At 40.6% G+C, this 19089-nt stretch overlaps 1 protein-coding gene across 2 annotated transcripts in view; it reads right to left on the reverse strand.

Moving 5' to 3' along the window:
* Positions 1–19089, reverse strand: part of PDE7A (phosphodiesterase 7A) — a 75452-nt gene that overhangs the window by 22365 nt on the left and 33998 nt on the right. Inside the window, exons 3-4 of one of the 2 annotated variants that reach the window (XM_054985414.1) lie at positions 12990–13073; positions 1096–1247 (exon numbers count right to left, since the gene is read on the reverse strand). In XM_054985414.1, coding sequence (XP_054841389.1) covers positions 1096–1247; positions 12990–13073 — 236 coding nt within the window. The remainder of the gene's footprint in view (positions 1–1095; positions 1248–12989; positions 13074–19089) is intronic. The other variant, XM_054985415.1, reaches the window with a different exon arrangement.

Raw genomic sequence — 19089 nt, forward strand, 5'->3', positions numbered from 1 at the left:
CATGTTCCCCCTCGAAATGAGCCCTGCTGGAAAGAATATAAAGGTGGCCAGAATCATGCCTGTAACTACAGCATTCCTTTCTGTTTCACAGGCAAAGCAAACAGTTGAGCTTTACTAATGGAATATAAAGGCTGCAACTGAGGGAACAATTATTCTACAAAGTGTATTTGTCTCTAGAAATGTTCTATGTGCAAAGAAAAGCACACAAAAACCAGTTCCTCATGTTACAGGAATCCTACAGTTCTGTGCTTCTGCTCTAAACTTGAATGATCCATATGCAGAGATAACAGATCAGTTGTGTGACAGAATATATGCCATTCTGTAGCATAAAAAAACAGTGACGGTTCAGGTTATGCAGCCCCTTGCAAAACAATGGCACAAATTTGTGTACAAGCCATTATACAATCAGTACCAGTTTTTTTACTTCATCCCAACTTCTATTGGTGAGGGCAGGGCAAAAGCACCGGCCTTGGACCATATTTTAAAACATTTTCTGAAGAGGTCATTCTTTCCTCATCAAAACAGTGGTGAGGAGACAAATTTTATAGTATTATATTTACATTATCCAGAAATATCCATTAAGTATCTTAAGAACTACCCAGCTACTAAGTTGCTAATAAGCTAAATTGCAGGAAGAATATCTAAAACCAAGTGTTAACCACAGATACTGAACAAAGGGCTCCCAACTTATCTGGTTTTAGAGCATTTAGCGAGGTTCTAAAGAGCATTTTTGTTTGGTATTATATTTAAGCCATCTTTGAAGTCATTCTAGTCAGCTTCATTATCTGTTGTTTTGCAAAACAAGAAACAGTTGTTTTGCCTTTGAAATAAACATTATCTTATCTATCTATCCAAATTATTTCCCCCAGTGGCAAATGTAATATTCTTTTTACTGGTAATAATTTTGTTTAAGCACCAACATTTAGTACGTCATGTACAATGCACTACTGTGCAAATGTACTGGATTTCAATAGCTTTATAGGGTAACTATACATAGGACTGCACTGTTAGGTAACTTTAGACCTTATCTTACACAAATACTTCTTTCAGGGCAAAGTAAAAATGCAGTTTTAATCTGGAACTTCACACACAAACCTTAGCTTGTCCATTATAATCATCGTCTAAAATATTTGAAGAATTTGGAAGAGTGATACCACGGAAGAAACGGGAAGATCTCAAGTACCGCTGGAAACTCAGTAACCTTCGGATATTCCTTGCAGACACAGAAACTTCAATTTCAGAATTTGCTGGGGGGGTGGAAATGTAAAAACTTAATATGCAATATATACATTCATTAAAAGCAATACTATTGAGTAATAATCAACTAATATATAAGAATAATATTCATTTAGAGCTCTGTGTTCTAATACATATACATTGGGTTGGATCAAACACAGCTCCCAGGAACATATTTCAGGAGGCATTTCAAGTTACTTTAGAGGAGGGGCTGAAAAAGTCATGCTCCATAAGCAGAAGTCTTTGAATCACAGAAATACTGTGCTAGATCAATTAATCTGATCATTTAAAAACACAGATATGATAGTAAAATATTGTGGTTTCAAACATCTACTGCCATTACAACTGGAAAAAATTAGGATCTATTTTCTGAATCAACACATGATACAACACAACAGAAACAATATCATAATGGATAAACTTAGAAAACTCAATATAAAGATTGTTTTAAAACTCTACGGTGTCAAAGTGACACCATGATATACTTATGTTTTTTGTTTACATTATAAAAAGATGTCACATGAAAGAATTGGAAAATATATCACACTGCATAAAGGACTAGAGGTTCCTTAATTCTGTTTCAGAACTGAATAACCCAGGTACCTAAGGAATTTTACAAGTGTCCTAGGATCCTTTTTTAATCACCAAATATTATGACAACCCCAAGGAAGGGGTTAGCATGTGATTCACACACAAGAAGGAATGGGGTGGGGGAGGAAACATGCAATCCCAAAACCTGCTCCCAATTCTTTAACCCTGAATAGCATACTATCTGCAAAAAGTCCACATTACAGAACGCACTTCATTCCAAAATGTATATCCTCCTCAATTTGTTTCGCAGAATTCCTGTGAGCACTCTGACCACTGCTGTCTACCCCTAGTAAAACCAGCAACAAAAAACATTCTTATTATTCACAGAATTCCAGTTCAGGAAGACAAGTATTCTGCTTCACCCTTTAATTAACAGCTACCCAAGACCCACTTATGTTAATTTTCTGGAACAGGTGCAGCTACAGCTGCAATTCCTTCTGCCACTGAAGTAATTGTGAGATGGTCTAGGCCAAGCAAGAACCTACACTGTCTCGCACCAGCATCTTGTAGCAGCTGAAAGAGGCACACAGCAAATGTAACAAGAAAAAGATGACTAAAGTGTTACTGCTGCTTTCTGTGAATTGTCACCTCAACTGTCCTAGATGAAACAAATGTATAAGCTCTGGAATCAAAACCACGTTTCTTCTCCGAGGCACAAGCTGCTATTAATGTTTCGTCACTATACTACACTAACATCCTTAAATGTGAAGATCTACATTCTTGTGTCATTAATTGACACAAATTGTTCAGACATCTACAGTTCAAAAACAAGAAAAGCAAAATCAAAGAGAGTCCAGTAGCACCTTTAAGACTAACCAATTTTATTGTAGCATAAGCTTTCGAGAATCAAGTTCTCTTCGTCAGATGCATGATACAGAGACTGGTCAAATACAGAGGAGGAGGGAGGAGAAGAGGAGGAGAGGGAAGAGGCAATTGGGGGGGGGAGCAACCAAAACATTCCTTTGCTAGTATATGTAAACACCTCCTTTTAGTGTGTGTATCAGTTGGCTTCAAAGGAGTTTGCCCTGTTAGTCTGTAGCAGCCAAACAGCTAGACCATCCAATTCCAATGCAGTATGAGCCTTCGATAACCACAGCTCTCCCTGCCAGATGCATCTGACAAAGAGATCTGTGGTCCCCGAAAGCCCACGCCAGGTGCCACTGAGCTCCCCCAGACCCCACCTCTGTAAAGGAAATCTGTTACCTGTGATAATGTGATAACCATTCATAGTCCCTATTCAGTCCCAGCTTGACAGAGTCAAATTTGCATACGAATTCCAGTTCAGCAGCCTCCCGTTGGATTTTGTTTTTGAAAAGTTTCTGTTGAACTACAGCGACCTTTAAGTCTTTGATGGAATGTCCTGGTAGACATTCCTGGTAGGTGGGGTCTGGGGGAGCTCAGTGGCACCTGGCGTGGGCTTTCGGGGACCACAGATCTCTTTGTCAGATGCATCTGGCAGGGAGAGCTGTGGTTATCGAAGGCTCATACTGCATTGGAATTGGATGGTCTAGCTGTTTGGCTGCTACAGACTAACAGGGCAAACTCCTTTGAAGCCAACTGATACACACACTAAAAGGAGATGTTTACATATACTAGCAAAGGAATGTTTTGGTTGCTCCCTCCCCCTCCCCCCGCTAATTGACTTTTCTCTCTCCTCCTCTTCTCCTCCCTCCTCCTCTGTATTTGACCAGTCTCTGTATCATGCATCTGACGAAGAGAACTTGATTCTCGAAAGCTTATGCTACAATAAAATTGGTTAGTCTTAAAGGTGCTACTGGACTCTTTTTGATTTTGCTACCACAGACTAACACGGCTAACTCCTCTGCAAGAAAAGCAAAGTATTCTACACTGTCATCCAGCAGGAATTGTAATTTTTTATTATTAAACTCTAACAGCTACTCAACTTACATTAGAGTACTGTTTACTTTTAGCTAACCAAATAATTATGATTCTGCTGGTAACATGTTAAGATGACCATCTTAATTGCCAGCAAGACACACATCTTTACCAATCATGTCTTATCCCTTTTCCAAGCTCCCCACTTAAAACTATTGACATTTCCAGAGGATGAAATCTTTCACCTCTGTTTAAAGATGCCATAATCCTGAAGAAAGAGCAAAGACAGTTGCTTGTTTGCGGAATTTCCCCCCTTGAGAATCTAGGGTTTGAAAAATTCTCTTGCTTTCATTCTAGAACTAGTTTTAAAAGATTGCCTACAGAAAAGGAATGGCAGCAAATAAAGGTATGCTGCCTCATAATTTCATGGGCTACACCAGAGAAAGTTGTACCTGTACAAATGGATTTCAAACCACTGTTTTGATATGAGGAAAGGGGTTTCTCAGGCTTTGAAAGCAGCAGCAAGAGCACATCATAGAAAGAATAAGAGTCAGAAAAAGATGGAAAGGATAAATAGGAGAACACAGTTATTTAGACTGGAAGGTTACCTCAAAAATAACATTTTCTGGATTTAATATACTTAAATAAGGTGTGTTTTTAAAGGTAAGAGTTCAAACATTCTAAAAGTTTTTGTGCTACACCTCATCTAGTATTTCAGAGATCAGAAGTAGATGAGACATTAATTTTATTCATATGCAGATGTGCTTTTTAAACAGCCAGTACTGATTATAAACCCTTCTAATAAGACACAGAAATAGAAAGAGCAATGTGACCATCACCTTTCTCTCCCCATCACAACAGGCATGGATTTATTTACAGCTGGGCAAAACGCAGGCAGCTATTCAGTGCCAGAGAAAGCAAAACCATAATCTTTACATAAAGTCAAGAGACCTAGTCACCTGCCTCACAACCCCAACAACATGATACAAGAGCTTTTTAAAATCTCTCAGAAGTTACACGTTTGCCCTAAACATGTTTCCTTTTTGCCAACAATAAAAATAGATTATTAGTAAACAATTTAACATTTTCAGTTCCAGTGATCTCTTGCCAAACTGTATGTTTCACTTAGTTTTCTTTTTTTTAAAAAAAAAAGAATGGAATTTTTCTTTACTGAAAATTCAATAAATTCTGATTTTTTTCATGAGAACCAGCTATACAAGACAAATTAGTTACAACTGAATCATCCATTTAATATAATTATATTGTGTCCCCTTTGATAAAAAATGGGTTTTGACCAACACAGTTAAACCCCAACATAAAAAGCAGAGAATTTAGATAATCAGGAAATGATAATACCAACTAATGTACCAGTTTGCAGCCAAATGTCTCCATGGTAGCCACTATGCCATTATCAGTATTCAATATATTTATATTTTCTGGTTATGACCTAAGCACTTGAATACTGCCCAAAGGTAGTTAGCAATTTGCTGATCGTAATCAACTAACTTATAGCCTTATTGACCAACTAATTTATAGACTTACTGAGCAATCCTAAGGAGAGTTACTCCAGTCGAAGCCCATTGATTTCAATGGGCTTAGACTGGAGCAATTCTTCTTAGGATTGCACTGTTAATCTCTGCCTTACTAAGCTGTTATTTAAATAACATTAAATTGGAAGTCTGAAACCTAGTTTCTTGGTCCCATTTAATACATGTTCATGTAATATGAATAAGAATTGCTGTATACATTAGCGTTTTCTCTTCAGCTACAGTTTCTCAGGAAAATTTCTATATAAAGCTTTTAACATCTTCTCATCAAAAGTTTGAAGGATATAATAAGTTCTGCAACTACTGAGATTACTACATTCCAAGCTTTCAGTGGTTAGCAAAGAACTAATGAATTATGCAAGACTGGGTATAGTAGGTATAGTACTCCTTTCACGTGTGTCTGAGTGCTGTAACAGATTGTTTAAAATAAAGTGCTGTACAAAAGCAAGAAACCAGAAGATGTTTTGACCAAATATTGTCATAGAAAGAAGGGGCAATCACTTCCCACACAATGTTCACCTTTAAAAACCTGGGAACAATTTATCAGAGAGCCAGTTTGGTGTAGTGGTTAAGAGTATGGGACTCTAATCTGGAGAACCGGGTTTGATTCTCCACTCCTCCACTTGAAGCCAGCTGGGTGACCTTGGGTCAGTCATAGCTTCTAGCTCTCTCAGCCCCACCCACCTCACAGGGTGTTTTGTTGTAGGGATAATAACATACTTTGTAAACCGCACTGAGTGAGTGTTAAATCATCCTGAAGGGCGGTATATAAATCGAATGTTATTATTATTCGAATGTTATTATTATTATCAGGTAAATTAAAAAAGACTGGTCGTCAGCACATTATAATTTATTAGTTGCCTGAAAATATACCAGTCACACATACCCCATAAACTGCTCCAATAAAATACACTGAAATATACTACCAGTAAAGTTCATCATCCCATCTTGCCTTTGATGCATGACCAACTGGCAGTTTCAGGACTGTCTGCCATGTTACTGGCTTTTAATCACAGAACAGCCCCGCGCCCCCCACCAAATGTACTGTGTTATGAAAAACAATACTACTAGAAAGATTTAATCTCTATTGGTATCCACTTATTTTAAGTGAAGAATTAGTTCTTGTCTAACTCATGCAAGTAGAAATAAAAATTGAAGTGAATCACTGTTACGGGCCCAGGCCTAGTGAAGCCTAGTGGCTCTGGGGAAGCCTGTACTAAAGTGACTACAGGGCCTACATTTCCCAGGTCCCTTTTATCGGGACCCTGTGATAGATTAAGAGGGGATTTGGAGGGGGAAATTGCACCAACTGAGAAGTCGGGGTATGGTGCCTGAGAGAAGGGATAAAAGGCCTCACCACGGTGGGAGTGTGTTCACTCCTAGGGAGCAGAGCTGAGGAGAAGCTGCCGCAGACAGAAGGCTCTCTCATTCAGAAGGGGTGAGACAGTTGAGACAGTCACCAAGAAACTTCTAGTTAGATGCATTAGGGTGCTTTATTTTGTTTGTTCCCCAACCTTTACTGTTTTCCTTATCTTACAGAGTTTTGAACATCAGTTATTACTAAACCTTTTAAAATAAAGTTGTTTATGGTGTGCCTGGGTCCTCACACCTCATTTGATCACACTTAATAGAAAACCTACTGGAAAGAGTAAACAAAAGGGGTCGGTTTGGTTGTCTGGGCCCTTCTGAGGATACCTGTACCAGAGTGGTGGGCAGCCTACAGAGAGCTTCCCTGCTCCTTGCCTGCTGTGACATGGTGGTCTATTGGTGGGATGGACTAAAGTTTAGACTCAGTGAGAGGCAGAGTGTTATTTGGCCTTGTCTTACCTTACCAACTTAAAAAAAACCCTTTTTGACTTTTGGCTTGAAGAAGCAACATTTCTGAAGTTGCTTGCCAGAGCACAGAAGAATTCAGTAAAGATACTGGTGAAGTTTTATTTTCTTAGCTCTCAGGTCTACAGGATAGCAAGACTAGAAACAGGAGTATATGTTCCTCCATTATGAGACAGAAAAAACTGAGCGTACTGCCATTCCTAAAAGCAAAACCCGGAAATGGGCTGCTGGACTATTGTCAACTATAGGCATACCACTGGTTGAAGCAACCACGTCTCAAACGATGGTGCCTCTGAGCAAACAGCTTGCATCTCCAACTGCAACTTAAGCAGGCAGACCTCGAGAAGGCTAGGATAGAGCTGGAAAGAGAAAAAATAAAGCTGACACACAAGATTGCGCTTGCAAGGATTGACAAGGGGCTGCTTCCTCCAGATGCTGCTGCGATGAGAGACAGCTGAAAATATCCTCTATACAGGGTAGGGAAGGACACTGAAGCACTTCTGCAGAACTTTGAGCAAGTTTGCATGGACTACAAGGTCCCTCCAGAATTGTACATGGAAAAGTTGGACGTCAGCTGAGTGGAGTTCTGGCCTCAGTGTCTGGACAAATGGAAGGTGAAGAGAAGACAGACTACAAGCTGTTTAAACAGAGTACACGAGAGGGTGGGGTTGTCCAAAGAAGGAGCACACAAGAGATTTAAAGAAGTAAAACTTGAAACAGGGAGTCCTAACCAGAGTTAATTTATAGACTGGGGAAGGCCTATGATCTATGGGTTGAAGTAGCTGCTGTTAAGACCCTAGCTGATATAAAGACTCTAATGTGCACTGATCGGTTTCTGACTCTCATTCCTGACCACATTAGACACTCGTTTATAGATAAGAGCCCTTCCACTCTCCAAGAAGCTGGACAATGGGTGGAGCATCTGGCAGAAGCATACGGGGAGCAGAGACCCAACACCAACCGTAATTGGTGCCCGAGGGAATCCTCGAAGCTCCCAACACAGTCCAGAGAGCAGCTAGAAGCTAGAGGAGCACAGCACAGGCAATGGCGTCCTGATTCTTCAAGTACTGATTTGCAGTTGTCAGCAGGAGACTGGAAGGGACCCCGGTGTTACGCATGAAATGAGCTGGGATACATCTGTAATAAGTATCCCAAGTCCAGCATGAGCACACATCACATGTTCCCGACGGGTTCCCAACCCACTCCTCCTGATTTTGACCCAGAATATATTCCCTGGCACCACCATAAGGAGATCAATATGAATGGGTGTGATGTTATAGCCTGGTGAGACACCACTTCCCTTTTGACCACAGTCCATCGTGCTCTTGTGGAGCCTAAATATCTTGTCCAGAGTGAGGAAAGACAGGTGCAGTGCCTCCACGAAGTAGAAGGGATTACCCTCCTGGTGGCCAAGATACCAATTCAATACAAGGGGTGGAACAGACAATGGAAGGTTGCTGTGCATGATTACACCCCGGTGGCTATGTTTGTAGGGGAAGACCTGGCACAGCACATGCTCCAATGGAAAAAAGAACAACTGGGATCGGGGACTTCAAAAGTTGATCCAGTAACAGATGTATATGTGCAATTTCTAAGAGACTTTGGGGCTATGCTGGATGATCTCATCTTGGGGACTGAGAACTTCATAGAAGTGTTAACCCACAGCCAAACAAAGAAACAGTCTAAAAAAGAAGTAGCTCTCCAGACTCCATCGCAGATCAAGGTGAAGTGACTGCAGGTGTTTTCCAGAAGGAGCAGGAGCTGACTGCAGCTGTTTTCCAGAAGGAGCAGGAGAAGGATATGAGTCTCAGGGAAGCTTGCCAACAGGCACTGAAGAATCACCCTCCAAGTGAATCCCTCCATTCCATATTTGTGTTGGACCATGGTTTGCTGTATCAGGAGTGCCTTCAATCGGGACATAAGAGTGAGTGGAAAACACACCTGCAGCTAGCGGTACTGAGTAAATATTGCCTTTGGTTCATGAGCCTAGTTCACACTCACCTCAGTAGTTATGCTGGAGTGAGGAGGGCCAAGAACCATCTGGGACAACAGTTCTATTGGGAAGGAATGGGTAAGGACATTGGCAAGTTTGTCCAGTCCTGTGAGGTGTGTAAAACTGTGGGGAAAGCCTGAGACAGAAATAAGGCACCCACTACCTTCCAGAGGGCCATCAACAAGCTCCTGAAGGGGTTGGAGGATTTTGCTGTTGAATACTTGGATGATGTCTCTGTACTTCACAGATGTGCGAACAATATCCGGTGCACCTGTGAATAGTGTTGGAAAGGACAAAAGAAGCTGGATTTACCTTGAGGGCCAAGAAATGACAAACTGGCCTCAACCAAGTTACATACCTTGGACACAAAGTAGGGTAAGGGACCATTTCTCCTGGACAAGCCAAAGTCAAGGCCATTCTGGACTGACCTGTATCCAGAACAAAGACACAAGTCCAGTCCTTACTAGGGTTGGCTGGATATTACTGGAAGTTAGTACACAACTACAGTCAGTTAGCATTGCCACTAAGAGATATCATTGGGAGGAAAAGTCCTGAGAAGTTACAATGGACAGCACACTGTTAGCAGGCTTTCAATGAGCTAAAAAACTCCCTCATCATCTGTCCAGTTCAAGGGCTCCAGACTACAAAAGACAATTCACACAACCAATGCTTCTGACGGCGGCATGAGGGCAGTGTTATCTCAGGAGGGGCCAGATCAGGAGCAACACCCGGTTGCTTTCCTTAGCAAAACAGCTAAGGCAGCCTACAGAGAGCTTCCCTGCTCTTTTCCTGCTGTGACAATCATCATAATCAACATATCTAATCCTATACACGTCCAAATCTGTGGATACTTAAATCCAGAAACTGGAGCCATGAACAGACAAGACAGATATTTCTACACATCTGAAAAATAATCCAGGTTTGCAGGAAAACCTGAAACCTTTAAAAAATGTATTAGGGATTATCACCTCTCCCTAAGTAATAGAGCTCGTAGTTTTAAGAAATGAATGTCATATGTAGCAGTCATTGCTATGCAACCACAATAGTATTGCAGGCCTTCAGACCTTAGTTTCTTTCAACATAAGGCAGAAGGAGGAGGAAAGGTCCTTTCCATGTTGGTCTTTGAGGGTGGATTCAATGGGGCCAGACTAGCAGTAACCACCAGACAACTTGCAACCACATCACTTGCATGATTCAGCCAGAACTGGCTGCTTGCTCCCGTTCAACAGCAGCCGCTCCATGAAAGCCAGTGTGTGTAGAGGTTAGAGTGTCAGACTAGGGAGACCCAGGTTCAAATCACCACTCTGCTGAGGAAGCTCCCTGGGTGAACTTTGACCAGTCACACAATCTCAGCCTAATCTGCCTACAGGGATGCTGTGAGGATAAAATGGAGGAGAGAAGAATGCTGTATGCTGCTTTGGGTCCCCACTGAAGAGAAAGGTGAGGTACAAATGAGGTAAATAAATAGTAACTATAGCTCAGATTAAGGGAGACAGATAAAAGGCTGGATGATGGGACGGTGCAAAGGAGAGAAAGAAGCAAGAAAAGAGGAAATTCTATTTGGGCTTTCAGGGAAGAAAAAGAAGAAATAGGAGGAAGAGGAAAATGAGATATTCCCTGCAAGTCTTCATGGGTTCCCTGCTTGTACTAATATATTACAAGAGAGTTCTAGAGAGCAAATTATTTAAACAAAGGTAATAAATTTTATCCAATTAACCAATTTTATCCATATTATCTAAGAAAGGCATTTTACTACCTTTGTCAGATCAGGCAGCTTGCCCCCTACTTTTCGCCCTGCAACCTAGTGACAGTGATCCATGCAATGGTCATCTCTAGGTTGGACTACTGTAACTTGCTTTACGCAGGCCCTTGGGCCTGCTCTAGAAGTTACAACTAGTGCAGAATGCAGCGGTGCATCTTTTGACTGGGACTCCATTCTGGTCACATGTGACACCTGTTCTGTGCCAGCTGCACTGGCTCCTAGTGGAGTTCTTGATCAGGTTCAAGGTTTTGACTTTTAAAGCCCTTAGCAGACTGGGACTTGCATACTAGTGGGACCGCCTCTCATCATATACTCCCTAGAGAGCACTCCGCTCAGCAGGAAAACATCTACTGGTGGTCCCTGGCCCTAAGGAGGTTCGTATTGCCTCGACCAGGGCCCGGGCCTTTTCAACCATGGCCCCAACCTGATGGAACTCTCTGTCTAAGACAACCTGGGCCCAGTGGGATTTATTATCATTCCACCAGGCCTGTAAGACAGAGATGTTCCACCAGTTCTTTGGTGGTTGAGGTGAGCAGCCTCCTCCTCAGCCTCCCAGCTTCTGCTTTTATTTGTTGTTTACCATTGGCCATTGTGGACCCAAATTATTACATGTGGGATTGTGCAATATGCGCTGCTGAGGGTGGGTTGTGCAATTGCAACTGTTCTTTTAATGCTACCAGTTTTAATTGTTCATATCGTTTATATTGTATATTTTATTGTGTTTTGACTGGATGTGATCCGTTCTGAGCCTGCTTGTGGGGAGAGTGGATTACAAATCAAATTTATTTTTATTATTATTTTATTTATATTATTATTATTATTTATATTATTATTTGTATTATTATTATTATTAGCTTTAAAACAATGCATTAAAATGGTGCTCAACTAATTCTTTTATTCAAGTGAATGATAACAGCAAGTTTTGAGTTTCTTGTTTCAAATCTAGCTAGCTAGCAAAATCAACACTTAGTACGAACCACCAGAGTATGGATAGGTAAACTGGCAGCACAACCTTCTCTCCACACATGGAATATGATTAGCAACACTGTTTCTGCTAGAGACTTCCTATATTCACCATGGCTGTTCACTCCATTTTGTGTGTCTTACTTGCACAGGGAAAGGAGTTGAGGGGAAGGTCAAGAGAAGAATCTTCACAAAACCTTTTTTTCACAACAGAGAAAGAGGGGCTGCAGAGAGGTTTGTTTTTGAGTCTCAGCTCAGAGACAGGTCCAGTACCACCTTAAAGACCAACAAGGTTTTCCAGGGTATAAGCTTCCAAGAGTCAAGCTCCTGTCATCAGATACTAGTAGGAATGGAGATCCCTGAGCCCTTATATCCCAGTCAGAAGGTGAGAGGGACATTGCAAAGAAGGAAGTCAGGATGTAAAAGTACAATGCAAAATGTAATTAGCTTGATTAGAGCAGGGGAAGAAATACAGAAAATCAGCATCTGTAGTGAGATAAGACTCCTAGAGGGAACTCGCTGCAACAACATGGCAGTGTTTCCTAGGCACACCATGTCTTCCAGGGGCAGGAGGAATCACAACCTTGCTCTCTTCTCAGCAAGTTTTCCCAAAAGGCATAAAAAATGGGGTAGCCCTGGAAAGGCTTGTGATCCACCTGAGAGTCCTGCAGACTACTACCTTGGGGGGGGGGGAACAATTCTTCAGGTAAGAACTGAAGATTACATAATCAATGGGGATTTTACTGTTGGAATTTGAAATTATATAATACAATTTTGGGGAATGAATTACAAACAGCATAAAGACTTTTCTATAAATATGAATATGTGGTAGGAGGATAAGTTTATATCAGAGCCTAAAAGACAATTCCTGTTATGTTCTATCAATGATCAACATACTAATATGGTATTGGTGCTTATAATGGCTATGTGATCATGAATAAGGTTCTATGAAATGAGGTTTATCATTCAAATATACAACGTGCTAGAGAATGTGGATGTTTCTTTTTTGCCAAGAAAGCATTATATATTCAGCACAGTATCACAGGGATTTAGAAAAGAGTTTTCTATCCTGCATGTTATATATGCATAATTTCTTTAAGTAGAAATTCCCTCTTGTAGGAAAGAAAAATGTTAATTTCCATTTTTAAACCAGTCAATTTCTTGAAGCCCAGGAACTAAAAACAAATGGTATTCTTCAGTATTGTTCTGCCATTATTTAAATACTTACAGTGAAAAATACGGAAATCAATGTATGGATGAGAACCTCTTCTCTCTGTTTCAAATCCTGCCCGACTTCTTACTCGTACATCTCCTAGAAATAGGGTCAAGAGTGAAATACACCGTGTCGAAGAACTACAGAGAACATTGCAACTGAGTACAGTTGCAAGGTGTATATGTATGTTGTGTAACAGTCACATAATGAACCTATTCAATATCTATTGATTTAGAGCTGATATTTCAAAATAAAGTTTGAAAACTTTTCAAACTTGCAATTGCATGCTCTTCATTAAACTGTTCCCTGCCTCAGCATACAGTCAAATGCATAAGTACTTAGATAAAGTTCTATACAGCTATACCATTATAACAAGACAAAGTCTCAGAACTTTGTTTTTACTCCCTGGCACCATAATGTTATCCAAAAAGTTCAGTTAAGCCATAACAATCTTACATGTATAACTTTTACAATTATAATTGTTGCCAAAGATTACTTACTTGTGCTCAGCTGTTTGAATATTACACAAGACCCTATCAAAACACCAAAATTTAGTATTAACAATCTAAAGATTAAAAATACTCATTCTATTTCAGCTAAGCAGTAATCGTAAATAGATACAATTAGAAAAAGCTAACCAAATAAATAAGTAGCTTTTAGAGAGTGCTATATATTCATATATGAATTAAAATTTACATTTACTAACATACCCTATTGCTTGGATTTCTGGGAAGATCACAGCTACATTTAAAAGCTTTGCAAAACTCCCCCAAATCTTCTACATATAAGGAAGCAGGCAGTAAGGAAGATGTTAGATTATTAATACTTTAAACATGAACTACAGGCCAAACAACAGTTACACAACTGCTGTTATTCCAGCATTTAAATTTGTACTGCCTGACAGTGATAAGAAGGCCTGGGGAAAATGGGAACGTTTATGGAGAAAAAAAAGTTTAAATATTTTTTTCCAATGGAAAAAATAGTTTGCCTATGCTCCCAAAGATATCCTAATTTGGGGGAACACTGATTTTAAAAAACCCTTATGAAATCACTTTAGTACAAGCAAAATGCTTCTTAAGAGAAGGTTTTTCTCATTCGTATGTATGGTACGAAAAAGTCCTCAGATATTTACAATTTTTCCAGTAGAAAAACTGAAATTTCAAGGGACACGGAAACAACTCCTACAATCCCCCTCTCCCCTCCCCACCCCAGCTTTGGAATGAGTGCAATGAAAGGCAAGGCTTTACTCAAAATGTGTAGCATGAAAATTCTTATATAAGACTATCTACAGCATTAGATAATACCTAACTGTAGGCACAACATTTTCAAGAACGTATTTTGAGTTTAAAGGTAAATAATTTTGGCAACAATTAATATGCTATAATGTGTTTAATGATAATACATGATTGAAGAGTTCAATGTTATAAAGTTTACTTTAATATCCAAATATACTGGTAGTCCTATGTATTGTGACTGTATGAGAGTGTTTCTGTTCAATTAATATACTTGCACTTATTTACTACAGAATTTGTTTTCTATATTCAGCTTTTTTACCTCTCAAGTGGCAAAAATTAAGATGCATGTGCTATAGAAGCATAGGGTCCAGGAGTCTGCAAGTCGTAAGTATTGGGTATATTTGCAGTTTTATTTATATGAAGATTTTATGTTGTTCAATCAGTAAAAGTAGCTTAGGTTTACTAGGAGAGTAAGTACTGCATATATTTCAACTTTTCACAAAACAGCTGTCCCATTCTCTTATTGAATTATTTTCTGAACAAAGCTATTTTGAGAAGTCTGAAATGTTGCTGAAGATACCACATGCTGTTCTAGTTTCTGTGTGTTACTACAGACTTTGCAGAATCAATTCTGTGTGCTTCAAATGTCCTTCTGTGAGATTACAGTCACCTTGAAAAGTAAGGCACTGAAGCTACATAATATTCCCAGCAAATTCTCCAATTTTCATTACTTAGTGTACATGAGCTCTGGGTTTCATGGAATGGCAGAACTTAGAATACTAAAAGGTAAGCTCAAGACTGCAGTACAAGACAAAATAAGCATTGAAAACACATCTGGTATGCAAGTAGCATACCAGATAAAACAGCAATAGATTGAACATTACATTTATATGCATGCAACTGCTAGAATCTAAAGAGCTGCATGCACTCAGGGACTTGTGCATGTATTCTTCCTACTGCAGCTAAAATCCTACTCCAACCCTAAAAGCCACTCCTGAAGCTGAGGGACTCAGCAGAGCACTGGGAAGTTGAGAGACTCACACAGTATGGAGTGGGGGAGCTGCAGTCAGACTGTAAAACTGGCTGCCTCTTTACATGTATGGGCCGTATGGATCGTGACCAATACTGTTATTTAGCACTAATGAGAAAATGTGTTAGGTAGATCATAGGTTTTTATTTTTAAAAGCTTTGCTCTGCTTTACACACAGGACAACGTCGAAGACAAGAGGAAAACTCACATGTAGCATTTTACATGATGCTGCAGATCTGACCTATATGCCTGGATCTTTGCAAGTGCCAATTACACAAAAATATCTTCAGAAGCACAGATTTATAAAACTGCCCAATCAGGATTATTCCAAGGTAACAGGTATGCAGGCATCTAACATGCTGCTACAAATCAAGGGGCTCCAGCAAAAACAAGATCCAAGGCAACTATATGACATGTTCTAAGACTTCATATACAGAAATGATGCTACAGAGGGTTCATGCTATTACTAACCATAGACATGAATTTAGACACAATTCAGTTACATCTGAATGAATCCCAAATAGTTACAATAAATGAACTCAACCATAGGTAATAAGACCTTCCTAAGTAACTTTTATTTATGATATTAAGGATTATTATATCAGAGCTCTTTAATTTGGTGTATATTGAATAATTCAATAGTTATTCCACTGATTTAGTAAAAGCATATTCCAAAAAAGGCTTCAAAATTCAAGAAGCACTTCCATTTAGAATTGACAGAAACTGATAAGACCACTTCTGCTAACCAGAAATATTGCCACAGAGTAAACCAACTGAGATCAATATGAAATTGGTCCCCATAAATTAGTCATTAAAGCAATGAAAGTCTCATTTAATCAGATTCTCCTTCAAGAGTTAAAAAATGTACTACAACATCACAAATAATGTCTGGTCATAGCCACACCACCTTAATTTTTTTTTACTACTTCAAAAAATAACAATTTGCATAATTCTTAAGAGCTTAAGAGCTTTGCATTCACAGGATCACTATCCACTTATTCAGGTCTTCAGGCCAATCTCTGCTAAATATCCAAGGACTTTTATGTCATCTTCCCATGATAGTAATTTATCAGAGGTCTGGTAAAGTACCTCACTCCTAGTTTTTAGGAAGCAATATAAAGTATATCATTTTGAGTTTGTCTCTGGGAGTTACTCATGCTTCTGTTTTTTTATAATGTGGAAATCATATCAAACTGTTTTTATTATTAACTACCTCAAGTACTAAGTATTAATAACTGCTTCATGTACTAACAAACAACACAAAATTTTAAGATCAAATTCTCCACATTCAAAAGTCTGTCTTAAGTTCAGAATGCCCATAAAAATGCTGAGCATCATATTAAGTTTGTATTTATGGGACTATATACAAGACAGGTCTATAGAGGACATAATATGCTCTTTACTTAGGAACAGAGTAATAGCTACCTCTATCACATTTTGTACTTTCCTTTTTGGGCAGGGCAATATATAAGTTTTCCCCTTCACAATAAGAAACAGAGCAACTAGCCAGTGAGATTCATAGGAGATCAAGTAAAGTTATACATCTTCACCGAGTAAAGATGTATATGTTCGTTGTCGTTCGTCTGTGCAGCCCCACATTGGGACTGCGCTTGTGCAGGCCTGCTTCAGAGAGAGATTTTCTAGCTCTAAAGACCTCAAAAGGGGCACTCCCAACCATTTGCACGTGCGTGGCTTTTCCCGCTCGAACGCTGCGTCAATCGCGGAGTGCCCCTTTATCCCTCAGTTCTCTTTTCACCGCCGGTGAGAGAAGTCATATTTCGCTCTATTCCTCACTTTTTGACCATTGTTAGTAGTTAGTAGTTTAGTAGTTAGTAGTTAATTAGTTATATAATGTGGTAGTTTACCAGTTAAGTAGTTATCCGTTATTGGTTCTCCCCGTTATTGGATTTCAGTATTCGGCAGAAAGCTCTGTTTAAAAAATGCGCTAAATGTGACACAAGAATTCCCCATACTGACGAGCATACCATGTGCCTGCTATGCCTGGGCAAATCTCATAACATTCCAGCTTGTTGCCATTGCCAGAAGTTTACTCCGAAGGCTCATAGCGATCGGGCAGCTCATCCTAAGGCTGCCCTTTGGGAGATGGTGTTGCCGTGCCTCTCTAAACCAGGTGCACAACCAACCGCTGACCTGGATACGGCCTCCTGTTCCGAGCCAGCAGTCCCGAATCCCGAAGGGCAGGAGCCAACAACTTCCTCGGAACTGATGACTGGTGGAACTGAGCCTAAGGTTTCAGAGGCATCCATTAAAGGGAAGTCAGGTTCCTCAAAATGCCACTCCCTGGAGCCAACAGGTTGGAATGTGCGTCCTCGGAACCGATCCCAAAGAAGGCCAAGGCTAAGATAAAGCACTTAAAGAGGCCTGCTTCCACTCCCTCGCACAAGGGAAAGCATCATTCAGCAGCATCTACTCCCTCCCTGATAATGGAGGAAGAAATTTTTCTGGTTTTTACTCCTTCTCCCCCTCCCACTCCTGCCTTCCAGCCAGAATAATAAGGGGAGATCGTGGGCAGGGAGCCGGAGCCGGTTTTCTCCACGACCACGAACCCAGGTTTGCCTCTATCAGATCCTAGAGCTCTTATAAATCCAACCTCCATTCCAACGATGTCTGTTTCAGCACAGCCGGTCCCTTCCATCCAGTCTCAACTGACTCAACAGTTTTTTCCATATCCCTGGCCATTTCCACCATCAGTTCCACAGACATCGAACGCACCAGTTGGCCTTATACATCTGCCCACCAACAACCGATGTCTGCTTGGCACAACTTTATGTCTTGGCTGCAATCTGCATCAATGTTGCCTCCACCAGCGTCCCATCCAGCAGTACAACAGCCGCCAGCTGAGGTCCCAGGCTCGTCTTCACATCATCCATCCCCAAGAGTGCAGTCTGCATCAGGATCAGATGAAGACACTGAGTCCTTATCCCAGTATGGCAAGATATCGGACTTGGCCTCTGACCCATCGCTGGAGGAGACAGTAGGGGAACCCTCCTCATCCTCACAGGACTATCAATTGTTCTTCAAACAGATGCTGCAGATGGTGAGGGCTCTGGAACTGGATGTCAGTTCTGCCTCTTCCAAGCCCAAAAGTAAGGTGCTTCAGGCTCTCTACTCAGACTCTACTGCTTTGGTTGCCTTCCCTGCAGTTGAGGACCTACTGGATATTGCCCAGAGGATGTGGAAGAAACCGGCCTTCATCCTTGCCATTTCTCGGAAGGTGGAGGGGTACTACAAGCTGACGCAGCAAGACTGCTCCTTCCTTTTCAGCCATCCAAAGCCCTCATCATTGGTGACAGAGGAAGTGCAGCCCAAGAGCAAATATGGGTCACACTCCTCCCCAAGCAACAAAGAAGGTCATAAACTCGAACAGCTGGGAAGGAAGATCTATTCCTCAGCAGCATTAAATTTCCGTATCACTAATTACCAAGCTATAATGGGATCTTATAACTTGTTTCTACAGGATAGACTCTCAACTTATATTGCAACCTTACCAGAGGAGAAGAGGTCAGTGATTAACATTCTTCAGGGGGAAGCCACCCATCTGGCGAAACAGCAGATGACAGCTGCAAAACATGAAGCCGACTGCGCTGCCCAGGCTATAGCATCAGCAGTGGTACTCAGGCACCACTCATGGCTCAGGTCTACTGCACTAACCTCTGATAAGCGCAGCAAGATAGAAGACTTTCCCTTCGAAGGAACCTCTCTCTTCTCTGAAAAAAAGGATGAATCATTGACCCAAATGAAAAACAACAGGCAGACGGCACGTTCCTTGGGGGTCATTGCTCCGCAACAGCAGTCCCAACAACAGCAGTACAAGTACCGCAGTCAGGAA

Source organism: Eublepharis macularius, chromosome 7 (genome assembly GCF_028583425.1).
Source record: "Eublepharis macularius isolate TG4126 chromosome 7, MPM_Emac_v1.0, whole genome shotgun sequence".
Taxonomy (NCBI): Eukaryota; Metazoa; Chordata; class Lepidosauria; order Squamata; family Eublepharidae; genus Eublepharis; species Eublepharis macularius.